The 21,110-nt window shown below is 34.6% G+C and overlaps 2 protein-coding genes across 2 annotated transcripts; one reads left to right on the top strand and one right to left on the bottom strand.

Annotated features, from left to right (window-relative positions):
• Window positions 1–1,886: 1,886 nt before the first annotated feature.
• Window positions 1,887–14,910, top strand: LOC148312586 (ras-related protein Rab-2). The gene is made up of 5 exons (XM_088276374.1): window positions 1,887–2,050; window positions 7,656–7,815; window positions 8,822–8,977; window positions 10,122–10,302; window positions 11,294–14,910. The coding sequence occupies exons 1-5, from the start codon at window positions 2,005–2,007 to the stop codon at window positions 11,390–11,392; spliced, it is 642 nt and encodes a 213-aa protein (XP_088132500.1). The 5' UTR covers window positions 1,887–2,004; the 3' UTR covers window positions 11,393–14,910.
• A 1,341-nt stretch (window positions 14,911–16,251) lies between these two features.
• On the bottom strand, window positions 16,252–21,059 carry LOC148312587 (uncharacterized). Its single transcript, XM_088276367.1, has 5 exons — window positions 20,742–21,059; window positions 20,438–20,646; window positions 19,673–19,888; window positions 18,149–18,303; window positions 16,252–17,530 (listed from the first exon to the last, which is right to left on the bottom strand). The coding sequence occupies exons 1-5, from the start codon at window positions 20,893–20,895 to the stop codon at window positions 17,257–17,259; spliced, it is 1,008 nt and encodes a 335-aa protein (XP_088132493.1). The 5' UTR covers window positions 20,896–21,059; the 3' UTR covers window positions 16,252–17,256.
• Between the last annotated feature and the right edge of the window lie 51 nt (window positions 21,060–21,110).

Here is a 21,110-nt window from a genome sequence, read left to right on the forward strand (position 1 = left end):
GTGCCCACCACTTTCTGAAGTTATGTTTCTTAACGGGGGTGCCAGCGCCCCTTTGTGGGCGTTTTGGAAGTCTGGCTAGGCGTTTTTAAATTTTTTGCATTTGGGGGGTGCTGCAGAAGTTCAAGGGAGCGTTGTGTTAAGTAAAAAAAACTACACTTTCATACGCAAAATTTAACTTTAACTTTGGCATAATACTCAATATTATGAAGTTCTTCATAGACGGATTTCTATTTTTCTATCGATAATTGTCTATAACCATAGTCTGTCCATATTTATTTGAAATATTTGAACAACTTGTTGGTATCTCGTATTTTTCGTTCCCGTTTTGGTGTTTTTGTTAGTGTATTAGTGTGTCTCGTCATTTTCTGGTCGTTTTTTGAACAATCTGACGTTTACGAGTCGACCCCCCCTGTTCCCAGTTTCCATGTTTTATAAACTTGAACAAAAAAAATATATATAAGAGAACAGCGTGAAGCTAGCGCCGGAATAACCAATGGCTGACCTTCGCAGGAGTAAGTACTGAGCGAAGGAGTTCTGCAACGTCTCATAAAAATTTCAGGCTAATGGCCAAAAATAATACTGATTTTGAAACGGGTTATACAAATATAACTAACTACTCATTTATTATCAATATAGAGTGAAAAAAATATGTGGAAAAAATCAGTTGTTTAAATTATTTTTCACGCTATTTTTGTAATCTATTCATACATATTATAAGTACCAGTCACGATTATTTGTATAAATAACATAGTTATGGCTCCAACTACAGTAGGAACAAAATAGTCAATAATAGACTACACACCTATTTAAAAAAAAAAACTCATCTGGCTGACACCATTGACATAATCCTTGTGCAGTATTTCCAAAACATGTGAAGAATTGCTGAAATATTAAGAAAAGAGAAAATGTTATTTTTGCAATAAATCATAAACTGCAATTTCAAAAACGATATCCAAGATTTCATTAACGAATTCGTCAACAGCCGATAAATGTAAACTGCTTCCTTGAATGCTGCTTTGCTGTAAACAATAATTGTTTATTTATTGATTTGGCGTTTAATTTGTAGAAATCTATTCAAATTTAAGTGTTAATTTTTAAATCAAACACAGTTTTTTTGAGTGTATAAATTTGTATTTTATTTTTAAAAAAAAACACATAAAAATTAATATTCTGATAATTGTTTCGCCGAGTTATTTACATAACTAGGCGAAACAATTGCCACAATATTAATTATTACATTTTTTAAAAAATAAAATATAACTTGGTAGACCCAAAATTTATGTCTGATTAAAAAATTAAAACATTAAACAATGATTTATTTCATTGATTGATTCGGCGGTCAGTTTGTGGTAAAATCTGTCTATTTTTAATTGTTAATTTAATAAGATATTAATATCAGTTGTTTTTTATAAGATTTTTTTAAATGATAAGTAAACCACGTAAAACTTAAATCAACCATTTATTGACGTATCGCCCTCCAAGGCAACCCTGAAAGACGCAGACCCCCAGGCAGACGTCCGAAAAGATGGAAAGACATCTGGGAGTCGACATCCCAAGAGCGACATGCGGAGGCACAAACAGATTTCTAGGATCTACATAAAGAAGAAGAAGGTTTATTTAAACTTACAGAATATACCATATGTGCATTGACAGGCGGGTGTATCAAAGCAATAGGCGCTTATATGCAAACCTTATAAAGAACATTAAATACTGCATTGCATAAGCCATATGTAATCATAAATATGCGAATGATAGAGATACCTAAAATAGAAAAATTCTAATACATTTATATGACCACATTTGAAGCACTGTATTTTACAGTAGTTAGGTACTTTTTTCTTCGCATTATGTTACCACACCTGTTACTGAAATGTCATAGTGTTTATCTGCGACATGACGTGCGGACAGCTGTAATAGTTTCAACTGCGATTTGCTTTGTGCTTCTAAAAAAACTTACAATATTTCATAACAAACTCGTCCAAGAGTAACTCAAAACAATTCAATATGTCTTACGCTTACCTTTTCAAATACATTATTATCGGAGACACGGGTGAGTTATTGATTTTATTGCATGAACTTGTCGTTTGATTTTTTCAAGTTTATTGACTTTTGAGTTGATCATCGATTTTCCTTCTCAAAAAAATATTCCGTTTGTGCTTGAATAACTCGGAAAAAGAAAATAGTGGTTATTCAACTCAAAATAACGTTGCCGTTTTCGGACATACTTACCTATATTTCATGACAGATGTTTTTTTGTATCCTGTATTTATTGCAAACCTTAGAATATTTCATTCACAAAAACACGTTACATTACTCATAATATGATGAGACATTACGCGCAATTTAGTAAATATTCAATTGAACGCATTTGTTTTGTGTTATTGTGTCATACTTTGTTCAAGTTGTAAAAACTGGAATGTCTAAATATAAAAACCTATGTTTTATTAACTTATATTAATATTTTCTGTAATGCTACAAATATGGTTAGAAAATCAACAATTCTTGTGAATGTTAATTTTACATGAATAATGCATAGGATTTCAATACAATGTTTGGATCTCAATAGCAAAAATATTGAAATTATGTTTTTTTTAAATTATTTTCTCTTTATTTATTCATATTCTTAAATTTCATAGCCGTTCAGATGATGATAATTAATATTTTGATCTTATGACACCGTATGCCATTCACACAGTTATCTGTCTGCTCCATAGTGTAGCGGTTAATACATTTGATCGCCATAGTGCTGTCTTTGGTTTGCCAATGTCTTTAGACTTACAAATTGCTTGTATAAGAGTAAAATAAGCTATAGAGTCCGCTGAGGTTATCGTATTTCCCTCCTATACTTTACATTTTGCATTCCTGATGCAGTGTCTTATACACTTTTGGGATGAAAAAAATAAGTAGAAGCGTTTTTATGTTTTGTAATAAAATTATATTAAAAAAACAACAATTTTTTTTCTAAAAATTGTATTTTCCAAATGTGTTTTTATGTTACTTTATGAAACATTTTATAAACAATTAATTAAACAAAAACTTAGCTAACTAAATATCACGCCACTCTCTGCAGGGGTAGGCAGAGAGATTAAAACGCCACACCAGCTTAGCCATCTACGTAATCGGCTATTTTGGCATCTTTCTCGAGAAGTCAGTAGTCTGGAAACATTGGTTGTCGACCTCTTCTACTGCACATTAGTATTATAGCACAGATTCGAAGTAGTATAGCACAGATTCAAATATGTATGATTTAAATTTACATACAAAATCCATTTCTAAAATAAAATTATATCAAACCATATCTTTACCATAACTTACATGTAATTATTATTATAATACAATACTTACACTCAATCAATTTCAATTCATTTTGTCAGAAAAATTATATAAAATCATGGTTCTCAACCCCTGTCTTGTGTATATAACATAGAGTCTAATCGGTTACGACGATACCCAGTTGATGGTCAAATAAAATTGACGTGGAATAAAACTACAAAGTTGTTATTTTATTCTAAATAATATAATTTGACTAATGGTGTCAGCATTGACTTTGTAACACTTCATCATTATTTATGATGTAATTTGTAATCCTCCAGTTTTAATTAACCTGTCAAAAGGAGTAATGCTCTCTTTTGAGAGACCAGTATTCATTTCAAACCCGAATATAGTTATACTTTTCACCGAGTTTATCAATCAAATCACAGGTGATAATATTATATCAATAATTGATTGGGCAGTCACAGTTACAAGTGATAATTTTTATTCATTTTATATTTTACTTTTACTTGGTAAATACCATTTTTTATAAAAACTATTGTGACATATCGCTCACTCCTTTCAACAACGTCATATATGAAAAAAAAACTTAATTTTTCAGGAGATTGTTTTTAAAGTTTAAGAATATAATAAAATGTATTAAAAATAAATATCAAGCCATTTATTGAACTTTTTACTGTGCAACAGATCTTTTTAGGTAAAACCTGACGGTTTTTTCTCCATTTAAAAAATATTTAGTACATTTAAAAAAATAATTTAACAATACCTTTTCTTCAAAATGCAAAAACAACACTTTCTGCCCTGTAGCGGGTAAATATTAAGTTAAAAATAGTACATTTTATAGTACATTACAATATAGCACATTTTCTAGACATTCCGAAAACATACACAACTGAAAATTGTCAATTTTTTATATATTCGACGTTGTTGAAAGGAGTGAGCGATATGTTTGGATGCATTCAGCATCAACATATGTATATATGGTGTTTGCTAATGATGATGAATGTAGCAAAACATATCACAATAGACTTAATTGAAAAGTCGTATTATGAATCAAGTAAAAGCTAAATATAAAATGTATAATATTATTTCCAATAATTGATCCGGCAGTCACTTTGTGGTAATATGTATCCATTTTTAATTTAAGATTTACTTGGAAAATAATATAGTATTTCTTAAAATCATTGTTTTAAAATGATGCAGAATGCATCACAACATCTGTCATAATAGATTTTAAGAAATAGTCTTATTTACTAAGTAAAATAAAAAAATTCTAGAATTGCGGCCATAATTACACAAATGATAAAGCTAAACGCATTTAAACTATGAAAATTTTATTAAATGTTATTATTATTTATCATTATTATTTTGTTTGTAAATAAAAATAATACTTAACACTGGCACAAACATCCTCTCACTGCCAAATAAATATATATAAAATAATAAAAAAAATTATATTGTATTTCGCCTTTTAAAAATGTCCCCGATCTGGCTTCCATTCATATGCTTTGTTCATTCTACACACAAAAGAAATCCAAGAACGTGTTGTTAATAATGTATTCTGCAATTGAGATTAATTAAGAAATGAGTCATAGTTATCTAATTCTTTATGTTTATGAATTCCTTTGTGTAACGGAATATTGACCTGCCGTTACAACCTTAACATACTCCCCTCGATATTATTATATTTCTAATCTTATCACAGTCTCTCTTATCCTATACTACATATATACATTACCCCAATATAAGTGTAATACACACATGTACTATTGCCTATTTCCTAATTTTATCCTTTTAATTGGAACCCCAAAGATAAAATGACCACAAACTGTGTAATGAAAAATCATGGTCATATAACGATTTATGCAAGAATGGAATGTTTATCGTATTATCAAAATATGAGTAATTCTACCTCTTCTGACCCTTATCCGCTCCTTATGATGCATAGAGCACTGAATTGTAAGCTTAATTGCGGCTGTTCAAACTTAAAACACAGTAAGGGACATTTTTTTGTAGTACGATTTTTTTGCATTTTTGGACTAAGTAGAATCTACTTAGTCCAAAAATGCAAAAAAAACCTACTACAAAAAAATTTCCCTTACTGTGTTTTGAGTTTGGACAGCCGAGTAGCCCAATGTACTAACCACTAGAGTTCTTCAAACCCTTATCCGCACATTAATGGTGCATAAAGCACTGCATCATATAAACACAGTGTTATCTTGATCGTTAACACATGAAGGAAAGGTAATCAGCCGTCAGCTTCTGGTGCCAGTCCAGGGTAATATTGAATAAATATTGAAGTGATAAAATCACTTATATTTATTTGACCCCCCCCCTGGAAATCAAACCCGGGACTTCTAGAACGGTAGCCGAGTATTCTGACCATTACACTACGGAGGCGGACTACACATCAGAGGTCAAAAAGTCATTAATCTTTGTCTCTTTATCTGCAATTGTGCATAAGGGCACTGCATCAAATGATGAAGCGTTATTTTGACTGGTAATTTCATGAAGAGAAGGTAGTTAATTTAACGCTTTAGGTACTTATCCAGAGTAGCATGTTAAATATCAAAGTGTAAAAACATTTTACTTTTGTTCGTTCAAGAAACATCAAGTTGCTTGTAAAAAATTACAGTGTAAAAAATTATATTTTTTCTATTTCTGATTAATGTTAGATGGAAATATATAATTTTACTTACTGAAAATGGCAAAGACTTGCTATACCTACGCTAAAAATTGCAATAATTGGTACAGTGATAGATCAAAGACGAGTGACATAACAATGTTGCCTTCTTTACAGTTTTTTGTTTTTAAAATAATCACTAAAAATATTTATACAATAAACATATTAATTTATTTTAAAATGTGACACTTTTTTTTTTAGTATGAAGGTAAATCATAATAATAATAATTGCCATTAGTATGCCCAGTTCTTTATTACCTTCGAAGCTCTCTCTTTTTGCCTTGCAGTAATAATCTCAATACAAACAGTGTTCAAAGTTACAGCATTCAAAAGTCTAGTACTTAATTGAGAGAAACTTTTCAACCTAATGAACATCAAAGGAAGTCGTAACTATGAAAGAATATTAAATTTTCAAGTTTGCATTTATTTGTAAGTAAAATTGTTTGCAAAGTATAATCAATTTTGGCTGTAAAAACAGTTGTCTTTGTATTGGTATTTTAACTATTGATCAATTAATAAGTAATACTAACTTTAAGTAATGTGAAACGTTAGTTAAACTGCAGTTTGGCCTCGCGAGGTCATTGTCAAACTGTCTCGAATAACAGATTTATATTAATGAAACTACCTAACATAATATATATATATATATATATATATATATATATATATATATATATATATATATATATATATATATATATATATATATATATATATAAAACCCTTATCCGCACCCCAATGGTGCATAGGGCACTGCGTCATATAAACGCAGTGTTATTTTGATCGTTTACACATGAAGGAAAGGTGATCAGCCCTCCGCTTCAAGTACCAGTCAAGGGTAATATTGAATAAATATAACAGTGAAAAAATCACTAATATTAATTTACCCCCCTTGGGAATCGAACCCGGGACCTCCAGAACGGTAGCCGAGCGTGCTGACCATTACACTGCGGAGGCGGACAAACCTAACATAATAACTGGTCAAATTATAAACCGCATAAAAAAGTAATGTTTTCAGGCGTTTCCCAGTATGTAAAAATTATATGAGGTTTGGATCTTGCTTACATGCAAATAAAAGGGTCTCTGCTAAATAAAAGCTTTCTCAATCCAACACACATGGCTGTTGTGAAGTCATATGTACTGTGTCATGAGATTGATGATATATCTAGGAGTTACAAAAATTCCAGTAGTGCGGTTGTCAATTATGGGTAGAATGGTGAATGTTGCACTTGTGTAAAGTGATCACTTAACCAGCCTATGACACATAGGTCATAAGACTTTTATATTGTATTTAAGTTTTGTACTGACATTTCTTAGTCGAACTGCATTTTATAGGATAAAATAACAACTATTTAATTTTATTCTAGACTTTTATATTATTTTTCATCTATGTTGAGATGTCAACAAAATCTGATTCATGTTATGTATCTATTCCAATATAAACACACTTTGGACGGGTGTATTTTACGCCTGCAGACCGTTGGCGACGGAATTTGATAATTACTTACATATAGTTCAAGACCTTAACAAAGAGATTGGTACTCTGTATGGTATTCTGCCTTTGAAATGAGGCCGGCGCAGAAGGTAAAAATACCCTTCCTGTACTTAAGGATGAATCAAGCGAACGGGTAGATACTTTTCCCGTCCGTAGTGTGTTAAGTAAATCCTAAGGTGATGTGACTGATTGCATCTATTGTAGGTGTGGGCAAGTCCTGTGTGCTGCTGCAGTTCACGGACAAGCGCTTCCAGCCCGTGCACGACCTCACCATCGGGGTGGAGTTCGGGGCGCGCATGATCACCATCGACGGCAAGCAGATCAAGCTGCAGATATGGGACACGGCCGGCCAGGAGGCATTCAGGTACTTCTTCATCCGCTCGAGCTGAACAGGTCATTGTTACCGTCTGGACTTGGGGAAGAATCCGCTCTTGAGATCCTGGACAGAGATAATACAAAGAAGTGGACTCACTTCAGTCACTAAGCTGGAGAGCCGGTCTGTGAGTGCCTGTGGATCTACACCCTCAGAAACGACAATGTATTGACTTATCTTTGTGTGGTCCGAAACATTTTTAATGCACTCCTGTTATTTTAAATTGTGATATCTTGATATAATGATGAGAATGCTTCTATTTATATTTTAAGGTGGATACTGACCGGAGCATTTCGTCGTAACGTAACATGTTACGATGCGAGCATTCAGGCAGTCGGTACAGCAAGCCGAGAGCTCCATCCATAGATTCAGATGCTCGCTGCGAGCAATGTTACGACGCTATGTTACGTCAAAATGCTCCAGTCAGTCTCCACCTTTAAGTCAGTTTTTAGAGTCCTTTTTGTCAGCTTCCATAGTGTAATGGTTAGCGCGTTTAGCTACTGTGCTGGAGTACCCGAGTTTAATTCCCAAAGGGGTAAAATATTCAAATATATGTAATTTTCCAGTCTAATATTTATTTGATATAACTCTGGACTGGTACCTGAAGGGTGGATTGATTACTTTGCCATCAATTAAATAGTGATCAAAATGACACTGCTGCTATGTAACGCGGTGCTCTATGCACCGTCGGGTTGTGGACAGATATGTATAGTCACCAACTTCTAGATGTTAAGTGGAGCCCAAGGTCTTCTTCTTTTTCTTTAGCCTTCTGTCCTCCACTGCTGGATATAAGCCTGTTCCGTATCATTCCATTTTTTTCAGTCTGTTGCTGTTTCCAGCCTTTTTCTACCCCCCACAGTAGCTATGTCCTCGGACTATTATTTTTGAGGTCTTCGGACACCTCTTTTATTCTCCTAAGGTCTCCATCTCAGTACAATTATTTATTTAAAAAGTATATTTAAAAGGTATTTAATTGTAAGTAAATGTGCAATTGCAGGTCTATAACTCGGTCATACTACCGCGGTGCCGCCGGTGCTCTGCTGGTGTACGACATCACCAGGAGGGAGACCTTCAACCACCTGTCCACGTGGCTCGAAGATGCTCGCCAACATTCCAACTCCAACATGGTCATCATGCTCATCGGCAATAAGAGGTGATACATCTTGCATGCTCTTGTCGTGATCAACCAAACGCCATATGAAGCGGTCAACATAAGGGCAAAAACTCCACAGTATGTTTACATGGAGGCCTCATATCAGTTTTGTAGTTGGAGTAGGAGTGGGGAAGGAAGACCGAGGAAACTTGGCATGATCAAGAATGTCTAATACTTGAAAGCTGTCAGGAGTCTGAATAATCGGCGTGTATGTATAAGAAAATGCTTGAATATGGAAAAGGCGAAGATTGTTTGCAAGAGGAGTAGCACTTTATCCTCTGCCTACCCCTGCAGTGAAGCGGAGTGATGATTAGTTAATTAGTTGGTTTCACATAAATTTTAATTAGTGATAATATTTCTGTTTGGCCCAAATGGAAATGGGAGTGTACACAGTATTGTTGGAACTACATACCACACTTGGCTGCAAGTACGTATTCTACCTAACTACCAATTGTGGCTAGTTTAAATTGAACTTGTGAACACCATTGTTGAAATTGCTCAAATTGTGGCTATGCCACTTTTGAAATTTTCAACTTGACAACGTACTAATATCCTTCTTCTTCTTCTTTTCGAGCCCTCTGACCTCCACTGCTGGATATATAGGCCTCTTGTCCTTTTTTCCATTTACTCTACAATCTTACAACTTACAGCTGAATCGCCTTAATCCGGTTGGTTGCAAGCAGCAACCAACCGGATTAAGGAAATTCAGTTGGCTTGACCATGTACTCCGCATGCCTCCTGAGAGCCTTAATCAAGCTTGCCTCTTTTACAAGGCATCAGGTTCGCGCCGCCCAGGACGACCACTGCTGACAATTCGTTGGCAGTTCTCGTCAGAACTTCGGGACGCGGATCTGACTTGGGAGGATGCAAGGAAGCTGGCAGCCGATAGAAAAGCCTCGACAGTTTGTGGACTCCATACGCTCCACCTAGGGAGCGGATATGGTTTAATAATAGTTACTGCTTGCAGCCAGTTTTTACCTCCCACAGCGACAATATCCTTACAATTACGTTTTTAATTTAATGTATGAGGAGATGCGCGTATTTGGAAGAGGCGAAGAATGTTTGCAAAGATAGAGTGGTGTCACCCCTGCGGTGGGTTTGTGAAGGTCGGGGGTGTGTAACGCCGCTCCGGTGTGACTTGCAGCGACCTGGAGTCCCGGCGCGAGGTGAAGAAGGAGGAGGGAGAGGCGTTTGCGCGCGAGCACGGGCTGGTGTTCATGGAGACGTCGGCCAAGACGGCGGCCAACGTGGAGGAGGCCTTCATCAACACGGCCAAGGAGATATACGAGAAGATCCAGGAGGGAGTCTTCGACATCAACAACGAGGTAATCAATCCCTCTTCATCACTTAACACATTTCATTTAGCTTGTTCATTTTACAGGTCAATCACTCATTTCAAGTTTTATTAGAAATAACAAATTAGAGATGTGTCTAAAGGTACTTTCATAATGAATACCATCCCAACAGGGTAATCGAAAAAGTAACACAACATTTTGAGTGTTCACAAATCTAACACTCACTACTGTAATATTCACCATCACCCGTCATATACATATGACTTCCAAAAATTTAAGTAGTGTGGGCAGAATGGCGAATGTTACATGTATGTAAAGCGATCACTTTACCAGCCCATGTCAGGTCGTAAGCCCTGTAAATACCCATACTTCTTATTATTCATCTTCCATGTTGAGATGTAAAATAACTCCAAAGGGCGTTTGTCCACTACACGGAATTACACGGAATTTTAACGTCCGGCACATCAGTTAATGTTTTAAAACGATGATTGGCTTGTGCTTTTGTCCATCTTTCTTCAGATCAGAGCTCTTGATTGGTGCGTAAACACGTTGCACGTAAATTCAATCACGCTAAACTGTCGTAGTTGCTTTCATTTTTCAAAACCGGACTGCTAGACGGTCAAATTCCGGGTAGTGGACAAGCCCCCTAAGTAAGAGAAACCCATATTTGTGAACAAGTATTTAGACACACTCAAAATGTGTTACTTTTTCGTTTAGCCGATTGCGATGGTATTCCTTACTTTTTCCCAGTTTATATTCTTTCCAGCTTAAGTTTTTCATGTCAAATATATTACAAGTTAAAACAAAATAACCTACTAAATTTCTGCACTTATTGGCTTGATTAGCTTTACTGATCACAATTTAATGGCAACCAAATCGAAAAAGTGAATGATGTTAAGACTTTTTTAAAAAGTCTTTATTTAATTTGTTTTGTAATTTTTTTATTTCGTCACCTGTGTCACTATGGAGCTGAATTTCTATGTTGGGCAGTTTTCTATAGACTTTTGAATATTTCTTCCAGGCCAATGGAATCAAGATTGGTGCTCAGCATTCTCCTGTGGGCGGCGCCGGGGCGGGCGGTGTGGGGGGGAAGGGGGCTGCGGGGGGAGGATGCTGCTAAGAGGGCCTCATCCCTCCACCCGGGCAACTCCCTCTCCTCACCCTCCTCCACCTTCCTACCAACTTACTGAACAGTCCTTTGATGCATCACTCTAGGTGTGCCGGTAAACTAACAATACTGATCTATATCTTCTATTGGGATCTCTATCTCCCCTAAATTTATTCATCATCCATTATTGTATTATTGGAGGATGAAGTAAACCAGCGCCTTCTGTATCAAATGCTAGCTACGGCGCAAGATTGGCAATATCACAATAGCTGTCTCATGGATGAACCATTTTTTACGCTACATTACATTGAATTTTTACTTAAAAGCATGTTCAACCTATTCAGGCAGCATTTGAAAAAATCTGATTGTAAAGATTTTTGCGTTATTTTTAACAGAAATCATGTTAAAATAAATGTGGATTAATTTGTAATTTATTCAGAAATATATGAAATCAGACTCGTTATTCCGTGTGAATGGGTTCATTGAAAAATTAATGGAATCAGAAGTGTTATTTTTAAAAATAAATAATACATAAATCTGTTTAATTAATTAAATAATTACTAATTAACAATCCATATTTTGCAATATTTAATAGCGCTCTGGAAAGGTGCCATTAACATTAAAAAAAACACTGCATCATTTTAAACTTTGCAGAACAAATACTCTTTTTTTTTTTTAAAATACTAAATTTTAAATTTTTCTTTTATGAATTAATTTTTTGTGTATTTTGGTTACACATATGGGAATTATTCCTTACAATGGTTCAGTAACATGGTTGATTATCTTATCACATCTGTTAATACATAAAAATATACTGAAAAGTATTTGTTGTTTTAATATGAGAAAGTAGCCAAATCTAGTAGCACGCACCATCTTGCATTTATTATCTGGGAGGCATTGGTTTAATAATAAGCTAAATGTGTTGTTTTTTTGAAACACTGCACTGCAAATAAGAACGTTTTATATTTCACAGCGTCGTATCTGCATTTTGCTGGCACACCTTCAGTAATAATTAAAGAATCGTCTTTCTCGCATGTTGTAATATTTATATACCAACATTGGAGGATTTTTCGGAGTTTGCCAATATTTCACATTTAACGGACCTTCGTTGGTTACCAAAGCGTCTGAGCAGTCCCTTTTAGAAGTCAAACTTTGATTAAATGTACGCAAATTGCCGAATATCTGAGGACCGCTAATGTAAGAATTTTAAGCCAATTATATAATATTCTATAATTTATGAAGAAAGAAAAAAAAACTTAATCGTAATACTAAATATGTATTTTTATGTTTAAGTTTATAATTATTATTATAATTTTGCTGTGACATTTTTATTTTAAAAAAATACACAATGCTTAGCTCGTTTGGAGGTGTCGTATAGATTTATTTTAAAAGGTTACATACTGCTTTTCTGGAAGGTGAATATTTAGATAATTATACTAAACAGAACTGCTTTATATGATATGGAATTAATAAGAGATCTGGAAATGATTGAATGTTCTGTTTTCTGTAGATAACGTTCAGTAAATTTGAGCAAATATTCTAGACACCTTGAATATCTCTAAATACGCTAAGAACTTGAATTTAAACAATTAACATTTCATATTTAGATATAGAAATCACTTCTCAAGTAGACTAACTGTATTTTTATTTAGGTTAATGCCGGTACACAAAATATTCAGTAGAAAAAAGATTTGCTAAATAAATGATATAAAAAATACCGCCAAGGATTCCCCCGGCTTCCAATATTCATTAATTCAAACTTCAGGCAATTAAAAAATTACATCGGATTACATTTATGTGAATATTTCAAAACTATGCTTATGTTCTCGATGAATGTGGTTTTCTATGTGATTTAGTCCGTAGTTTTGATTCGGGTTTTACGTAGTCGAAGGTTATCGTGATATTTTTGTGAACATCTTTTATATTGACTGAAAACTCACATATTTTTTTTACAATGTTTGATTATTATACTCGCTCTGTGTTTATCTGCATCACATAATTGAATAAATTGATGGTCACTACGTATGTTGTTTATAATCAATCTAGGATTATTACGTTTTGGATTGAGTCATAAAAACACACTTTTAGTATTATTAAATACATATACAGAATCCGAACACTCAGATTGCTGATCTGCTTTACGTCTATTCTCCAGTCCCTTATTGCACATCGCATTCTACCAATTATTTTTTAAGTTTCATCATCAAAGCCCAATTAAAGTTGCGTTGTTTTGGGTTTTTCCTTCATTGAAGTATATCCAGGAAGAAATTTCAATACTTGTTTGGCATTTGTCTATCAGTTATGGTTCTTTAACCATTCACTCTGCATTTTACCCTTGTTTAAACTCCAAGGACCTGAGGGACAAAAACACATTTGCAGTATATAAGTTACCCAAACTAGTACAAGTATAGCAAGTAAGTATATAAGTAAGTATATACAAGGATAGCCCTGCTTCTGCAGCCATACCGCTTTTCTCCTTTTCTTACCTGATTATTCTTTCTACACTAATGTCCTTCACTTTGTCATTTCTATCTTATAAAACATACTCCATTCCTTAATCCAAGAACCTGAACTGCAAAACTGATCATCTTTCCTTCATATGATTAATGGTGCTTGACCTATCACGAGTTATTGAAAATGACCTAGTGGTTAAATGAAAAGCTCCGACATGTGATGTGGCAATATTCACTTTCAATCCCTCATTTTCATTGATTGATAATGCTATTTCCAACATGTTACGGGAACAAATTATTAAGATAGTTACAGCTTGTGGATCAGTATAATTTGTTTCTAATTTTTGTTTTTATGACTTAATTCAATAAAGAGTAGTTCAATTTACAATTCTGCATTATGTCCCGATGTGGATAAACACTGTAGTGAGAATTCCCCTCAAATTTATCAAATAACACATTTGAAATGCTTTTTAGATTATTATTAAAACCACTTGTTAAAGCTCTACTTAAAAGTATGTATGTATTTACAATCTTCAAATTCATGATGAACTATCTATTGATAAGTTAGTATTTATTATACAAGGCGCCGGATAATGTTTGAAATATATTAATAATTTTGGTTTTTCTGTAACTAAGTACATAAATCTTAATTTAAAACAAATTTCATTCTCACAAAAACATCTGAGGGACTGACCGGAGCCATTTCGTCATAACGTAACACTTTACGATGCGAGCATTCATATAGTCAATACAGCGAGCCGAGCGCTCCATCCTTAGTTTCGGATGCTCAATGATCGCGAAAAGGATGGTCGCGAGCGATGTTACGACGGAAGAAATGCTCCGGTCAGTCTCCCCACCATAAGAGAAATTTCAGTGAACTGTGAGATATAAAATGGCACTTCTTCAGTTTTATGCCTAATTAGGAATCCATTTTATCACAATGCCTTGTATGAATTCAACCGTATTGTACGTTTTAACAGAGATTTTAAAATACATTTTGAAGTGTGCCCTGTTGAGTTTTTATTATTATTTAATGTGTATTTTTTTGTACAGAAATATATATAATCCATCAATAAAGTTTTTTTTTAATCGGATCAACCCTCTAATAATTTAACGACTTATGGGATATGTGCAAGGTTCCCTCAATACCAATTATCGCGAGAGATGAAGACCAGTTTCATATACAATGAAAACAGTTTTATAGATTTGATTCTGGGCTGTGTCAGAATATTGCACGCTGCTATCCTAGAAAAGATTCACAGTTTGAACATTTGACAGTTCTAAATTGCATTTAATGATTTCACTTTAAGTCAGATTATGGCCTTATAGTCTTGTTACAAATTTCATTTCTAAATGAATAAATGGTTTTAAAAAATGCGCTTTTGTATGCAATTTTATGCAGGCATTTTATCTCCCACATATGAATTGTGATAACAAGGATTGATATCTCCGTAACCAATTTATTAATGTGAACTTTTTGGATTATTTCAAAATGTAGCATAGAACAGTCTGAAGTAACGAACTACATATTATCTGCAAAGTTTCTATAAATTGCTAATTAATTCTAAAAATATAGATCTGCCACATTTTGACTTAAAAAAAAGCAAATTTTTGAACTTAAAACAATCATTTTAATGATATTATTGTAGCGATTTTAAAGTACAAAGCCAGAGAAAACAAGTATTTTTTCTATAAAACCCGTGATTCACGTAGCTCTGCATTAAGTCATCGCTCAAAGTAACAGAACGCAGCCCAGAATTGGTGATTCATTTTTTTGACAATGCGAGAGCAAGCATAGGACATGATTTTATATTTTATTCATTTAAAATGTTTAGTATTGAATTATTTTAGTTTAAAGATATAAACTCAAGTCATACCAAATTATATAGTAATCATGTATAATATTATAATGCAAAGATGTACTGAAATTGTATGCATTAAACACTTCCGCTACGGGAGTTATTATTCTAATTATATTGTCAAGAATTTCATACAGTAAATGTGTAAAAATATACTACTGATGTTTTATTACCACCCTTAGTAATGACTGAATTTTTTTACTTAGTTATTTTAGTAAGCACTACAGATTTTGTTCACCCTAGAGAATTAAATACGTATAGCACATGTTTACCTGCTGTAATAAGTTTATTTTTTTGACATCTCAACAAAGATGACAAAGAATATGGAAGTCTGGGCATTTACAGGGCTTACGACAGTCATATGCTGGTTTAAGTGATCACTTTACACACATGTAACATTCAAGTTTTCATATATGATTACATGAAATTGGCTTTATAGACCGGAATGCTGAAAATTGTCATGGCAGTCAACGTATTAAGGTGAAAAATATATATATATAATGTTCAATTATTTATTTACAAAAATACATTAATTATACAAAATATATTTACATTATAATGTAATGAATTATTATTTGATAAAGCTTACTACGCAGAACAATAGTATGTTTATTTATTTTACATTGTAGAACCTCGATATCACACTGTATGTAACGCATACAATTTTGGTCATTGCTTTATGTGTTCTTCTCGCCTTCATATTCAATTAGTTTAGATAATCGAGGTTTACTGTATGGGAAAGTACAACATATAATATAGAGGAATAACAAATTGTGAAACATAAAATAAAGTATTATAAACAAGATGACATTGTAAACATTAAAAAAAAAATCATTTTACACAAAAATTAACTTTGTCCATCTTCATGCATAGTGGTCAGCGCATTTGGTTGCCATGCTGGAGGTCCTGGGTTTGATTCCCAGGGGCGTCAAATAAATATAAGTGATTTTTCAATCTATTATTTATTTATTTTTAATTAAAGTTTTACTTAGTAAATACTATTTTTTTAAAATCTGTGACACATGTTTCGATTCATTCCGCACCATTTTCAAACACCGTATATTTATTAATTTATTAATATTACCCTGGACTGGTACCTGAAGTGCAGGGCTGATCACCTTTCCTTCATAAATTTAACAATCAAGATAACCAATATATGTATAATAAAAGAAAAACTTGCTCCCGTGTAGTTGTACCTCAGAAAGACAGGCTAGTTCTGCATTAAGTTCATGATAATTTCATTAATTGATTCGGCAGTCACTTTGTGGTAAAATCTATCCATTTTTAATTAATGTTTTACTTAGTAAATACCACTATTTCTTAAAATCCACTGTGACGAGTGTTTCGATGCATTTCGCATCATTTTCGGTGTTTGAAAATGATGCGGAATGCATCGGAACACATGTCACAGTAGATTTTAAGAAAAAGTGGTATTTACTAAGTAAAACATTAATTAAAAATTATGATAATTTAATAAATAAATGGGCAGGGCACTCGGGGTTGGGTTGTACCCTGCCAACGTGTACGAGTCTACTCCGTCCAGAGTGGGGTATGTGAGGCGTGTTCAGTCGCTGTCAGCGCCCAGGTCGGGCACGCTGCCGCGCAGCAGGGTGGCCATCTGCGCCAGCACCAGCAGCGTGGGGCGCGCGGCGGCGAGGTCCTGCAGGCGCAGGCCACCCGTGGCGCGCAGCCCGAGCCCCGGGAAGGAGAGCGCGCGAAGGTGTAGCGCGCTCACGTCCAGCCCGAGGTGCTCCAGTACGTGCGCGCGGAACAGCGCGTACAGCCGCGCCGCCTTCTGCTCGTCCTGCCTGGACGACTCCAACTCGCCACTAAAACACCTTGCGAAAAATTCAATCCTTTATATATCTTTTTTTTAACGATTTACAATGAAACCTCTGTCTATCATTTTAAAAGGGACCTATTGAAATAAACTATGAATGCAGGATTAAGTGGTTAATACACAAGGAGATACGATCGAGTAAAGATACCGTCCTCCTAAACTGCATAACCATTGGTAGGTTAAAATTCTAAGAAGAATACAAGATTTAGATGCAAATAAATGTATTTAATAAAAAAAATACAAAACTGAACAGAACCAAAAAAATATTAAAGTTGCGTTGTAAATAAACCGATCGACATTTACTTTTTTTTACTGTTTTATTTTACTGACACATCCGGAAAAACGATTATTCGAGGAACAATAGATAGAGGTTTCACTGTATATACATTTCGGGCGTCCTTAAATAAGTGAATATAAATTTGATTTATCAAGAAGTGGAAAGCTAAGCTAATTGCTTCACAAAAATTTTGACAGATGGCAGCTCCAAATATCAAACGTCGACCATCAAGCAAAATGACAGACTTCAGCTCACTATGGAACGCCAGGTTGTGGATGCATTGGAAAGAGTTTCGTCAGTCACTGATGATCACGCTTAGTTAGTGGGATCTCGACTCACTGCTTCCAGAAGTGGTGGACATTGTCTATCTCCATGGAGATGTCGAGCGTGGTGGCGAGCCGCGTGTGCGGCACGGAGTAGCTGTAGGTCACCTGCTGGGCCCCCTTGTTGGGCGGGAAGCTGCTCAGCAGGGCACTGAACAACAGGAGGTGACTCTGAAATACGACACGGTGTCAGTACCCACATATCCACTGGAGATTTGCGAGGCGGGAACCAATACACTAATTATATTTATTGTTTCGGCATTAACTTTGTGGTGAGACATGTTACAATGATTAAGGAAACACTTGTTTTTATACCACTTGAGTTTTATTAAAGACTACTAGTTTCGGAAGCTAAACTTCCATCGTCAGGTCAATAATAACTAAAATATAAAATAAAAAATTGTTCTATAAATAAGGAGAGGGGTAAGTTAGGGGGAGGGGGTTAGTCAAGGGGCGGAGTTTGAAAACAAAGGAAAAATGGAAAGCAAAGGGAAAGAATTTTGAAACAATATATTATTTAATAATATATTGTTTAATAATACACTAATTAATAAAAGACATACATTTTAAGGGTAAAGAAGGTCTACTTTATATTTAACAAACTCCAGACTGTATGTTAGAACGGAAGAGTGTGGGGTTCCGTTCCAGAAAAAGGCATGAAAGTTAATTGTAGTAGAAGTAGAGGTAAAAGAAAGCACCATAATAGAAAAAATAGAAGGAACTAACGGCAGGACACCCACGCCACGAATATCTTAGTGACTTGTAAAAGGATATGGCCTGTTCAACATATGAGGGGGTGAGAGGGTGGGGCATGATAGACTGGAATAGCGAAGGAGGTGTCATTTGTTGCTGCAAACCAATCCAGAAGATTGAGACCATAGAAGAAGTACTGGATTTTATATTTGTGTACATATAGTTAAGGCCTTAACAAAGAAATTGGTGCATAGTATTGATATCGACGGCGCCTACTTAAAGTTCTCTATCTGCAAATCTGTTACTTTACAGGAGAGAGCTTAGAATATTTTTATATTATTAATTAACGATTTTATCTGAAATTCTAAACTAGTATTATACATTCAAAAACACGATTCAATAATGTATTAAATCGTTTTAAAACTTAATGCTTAAAATTAGGTAGTTAGTGTTTTAAGAGTTCAGTTCATTTGAAAATTCGATGTAGATAGCGTTTTATACGCCTGAAAACTAGGCGTAATTTATTTTTTATATATATTTTTTTGTTTATTTATATTTGTAGATAATGGTCAGTTGATAACGTACACCAAATATCTCAAAATTGTAGTTAGAGCACTTTACGTAGGGCACGTCGATATAAAAACATTAAATATGTAATTCCTTCTTTTCTGACATAGAAATGAGGCCAGAGCAGAAGGTAAAAATACCCTTCCCGTCCTTAAGCATCAATCGAGCCAACGGGTAGAAATTTCTTTCCTGTTCAAAGTGCCTTAACACTATAGGTTTGGTCATCGAGGCTCATTGTGATATTTAATGAAAGATTATTAGTTAGCGAAGGTTCAGTTACCTGTGTGAAGGCCAGCGGGGTGACGAGACAGTCGAACATCTTGCACAGAGCCCGGCGCACCACGGGCGTGACGCGCCCGCGTCCGCACTCCAGCAGCAGGGGCAGCTGCACGGCGCCGCGCTGCGGGGGCGCCAGGGACCCCCAGGACAGGAGCACCCCGTGGTACAGCAGCTTGTCCGGGCTGGACCCTTCCGGGGAGGAGCCCCACACTACAATCTAAGAATCGATGATATTCAGTACATCATGATTTGTAAGTAAAATACAAATGTGGCTAAAATAAAATATATTAAATGATAAGTTTTTTTTTTTTTTTACAACATTCTGAGTGTGTCCAAATACTTGTTCACAAATCTGGATTATCTCCAATTATAGGAGTTATTTTTCATATTATTTTTTGATATCTCATCAAAGATGAAGAATATGGAAGAGGAAAATACTGGCCATTTACCGGGCTGACGACCTCATGATAAGTTTTTGTTTTTGGCAGCTTTCTAGCCTTCTTTAGTGTTCTAGCTGTCTAGATCAGATGAGGGTTTGAAGAAGATATATTATACAAGGTAGTATGAATACAGGTATGCGACCCTGAGTGCCAAAGCCATTGCACATATTCTCCTTTTCCTACCTACTATTTCTTCTCCAATGTTTTTCACCCTAAGATCCTACACTTCGGTCATCCGTATCCTGGCAAATTCAATTCCCAACTCCGAGAATCTTGAGCGCCTTCGATTTTTTTATCGCACAGATTAAATTAAGTAAGAAACTCACCTTTATGGCGTCATCATTCTTCACTTCCAGTTTAAGGTTTTCAACAATGGTAACTTCTGCAGAATATTTCAGATTTGTGGAAGTTTTTATGTTATTGGCGAGAAATTGCTTAATCTTCAAGGCGTATTGTTTCAACTTCACATTAGTGTACTGCAGACCGTGAAGAGGTGATACTCGGCATATTTGAGAATTAGGTTTTTTCAGCAGAGCTAAAATGAAATGATAAAAAATTCTTTGTAATCGCAAATGACAACTACAGAAAACTACCGACATAAGATATGAAAAATTTATGGAAAAGGCTTACTTTGAAGTGCATCATTCTGGTCTGTTTCGTCTACTTCTTGATCATTGACAGTGTCTCCGTAATTTAAATCAATAGAATATTGTCCAACGATGGAAGCTCGTTTTCGAGGATTGCAAAAACTTTTTCTCAAACTGGAACGTCTCAATGATGTCATGATATATTAGATAAAAATAAGAAAAAAACACAAAAAATAACCCTTAAAAGAAGTACCAGATTACAAATAAATTCAAAACGTGCGATGACGGTGATTCGCCCGAGTAATCTGTGAAAAATCGAAATCAAGTTTGAAACTAAAAACGAAATAAAAAAATGACAGAATGGAAATAAAACGGCGGTTAATTTCAGATTCGTATATTGGTAGCATTTCTT

Source organism: Brachycentrus maculatus, unplaced genomic scaffold (genome assembly GCF_059751285.1).
Source record: "Brachycentrus maculatus isolate JH-2025_06_01 unplaced genomic scaffold, ASM5975128v1 h1tg000038l, whole genome shotgun sequence".
Classification (NCBI taxonomy): Eukaryota; Metazoa; Arthropoda; class Insecta; order Trichoptera; family Brachycentridae; genus Brachycentrus; species Brachycentrus maculatus.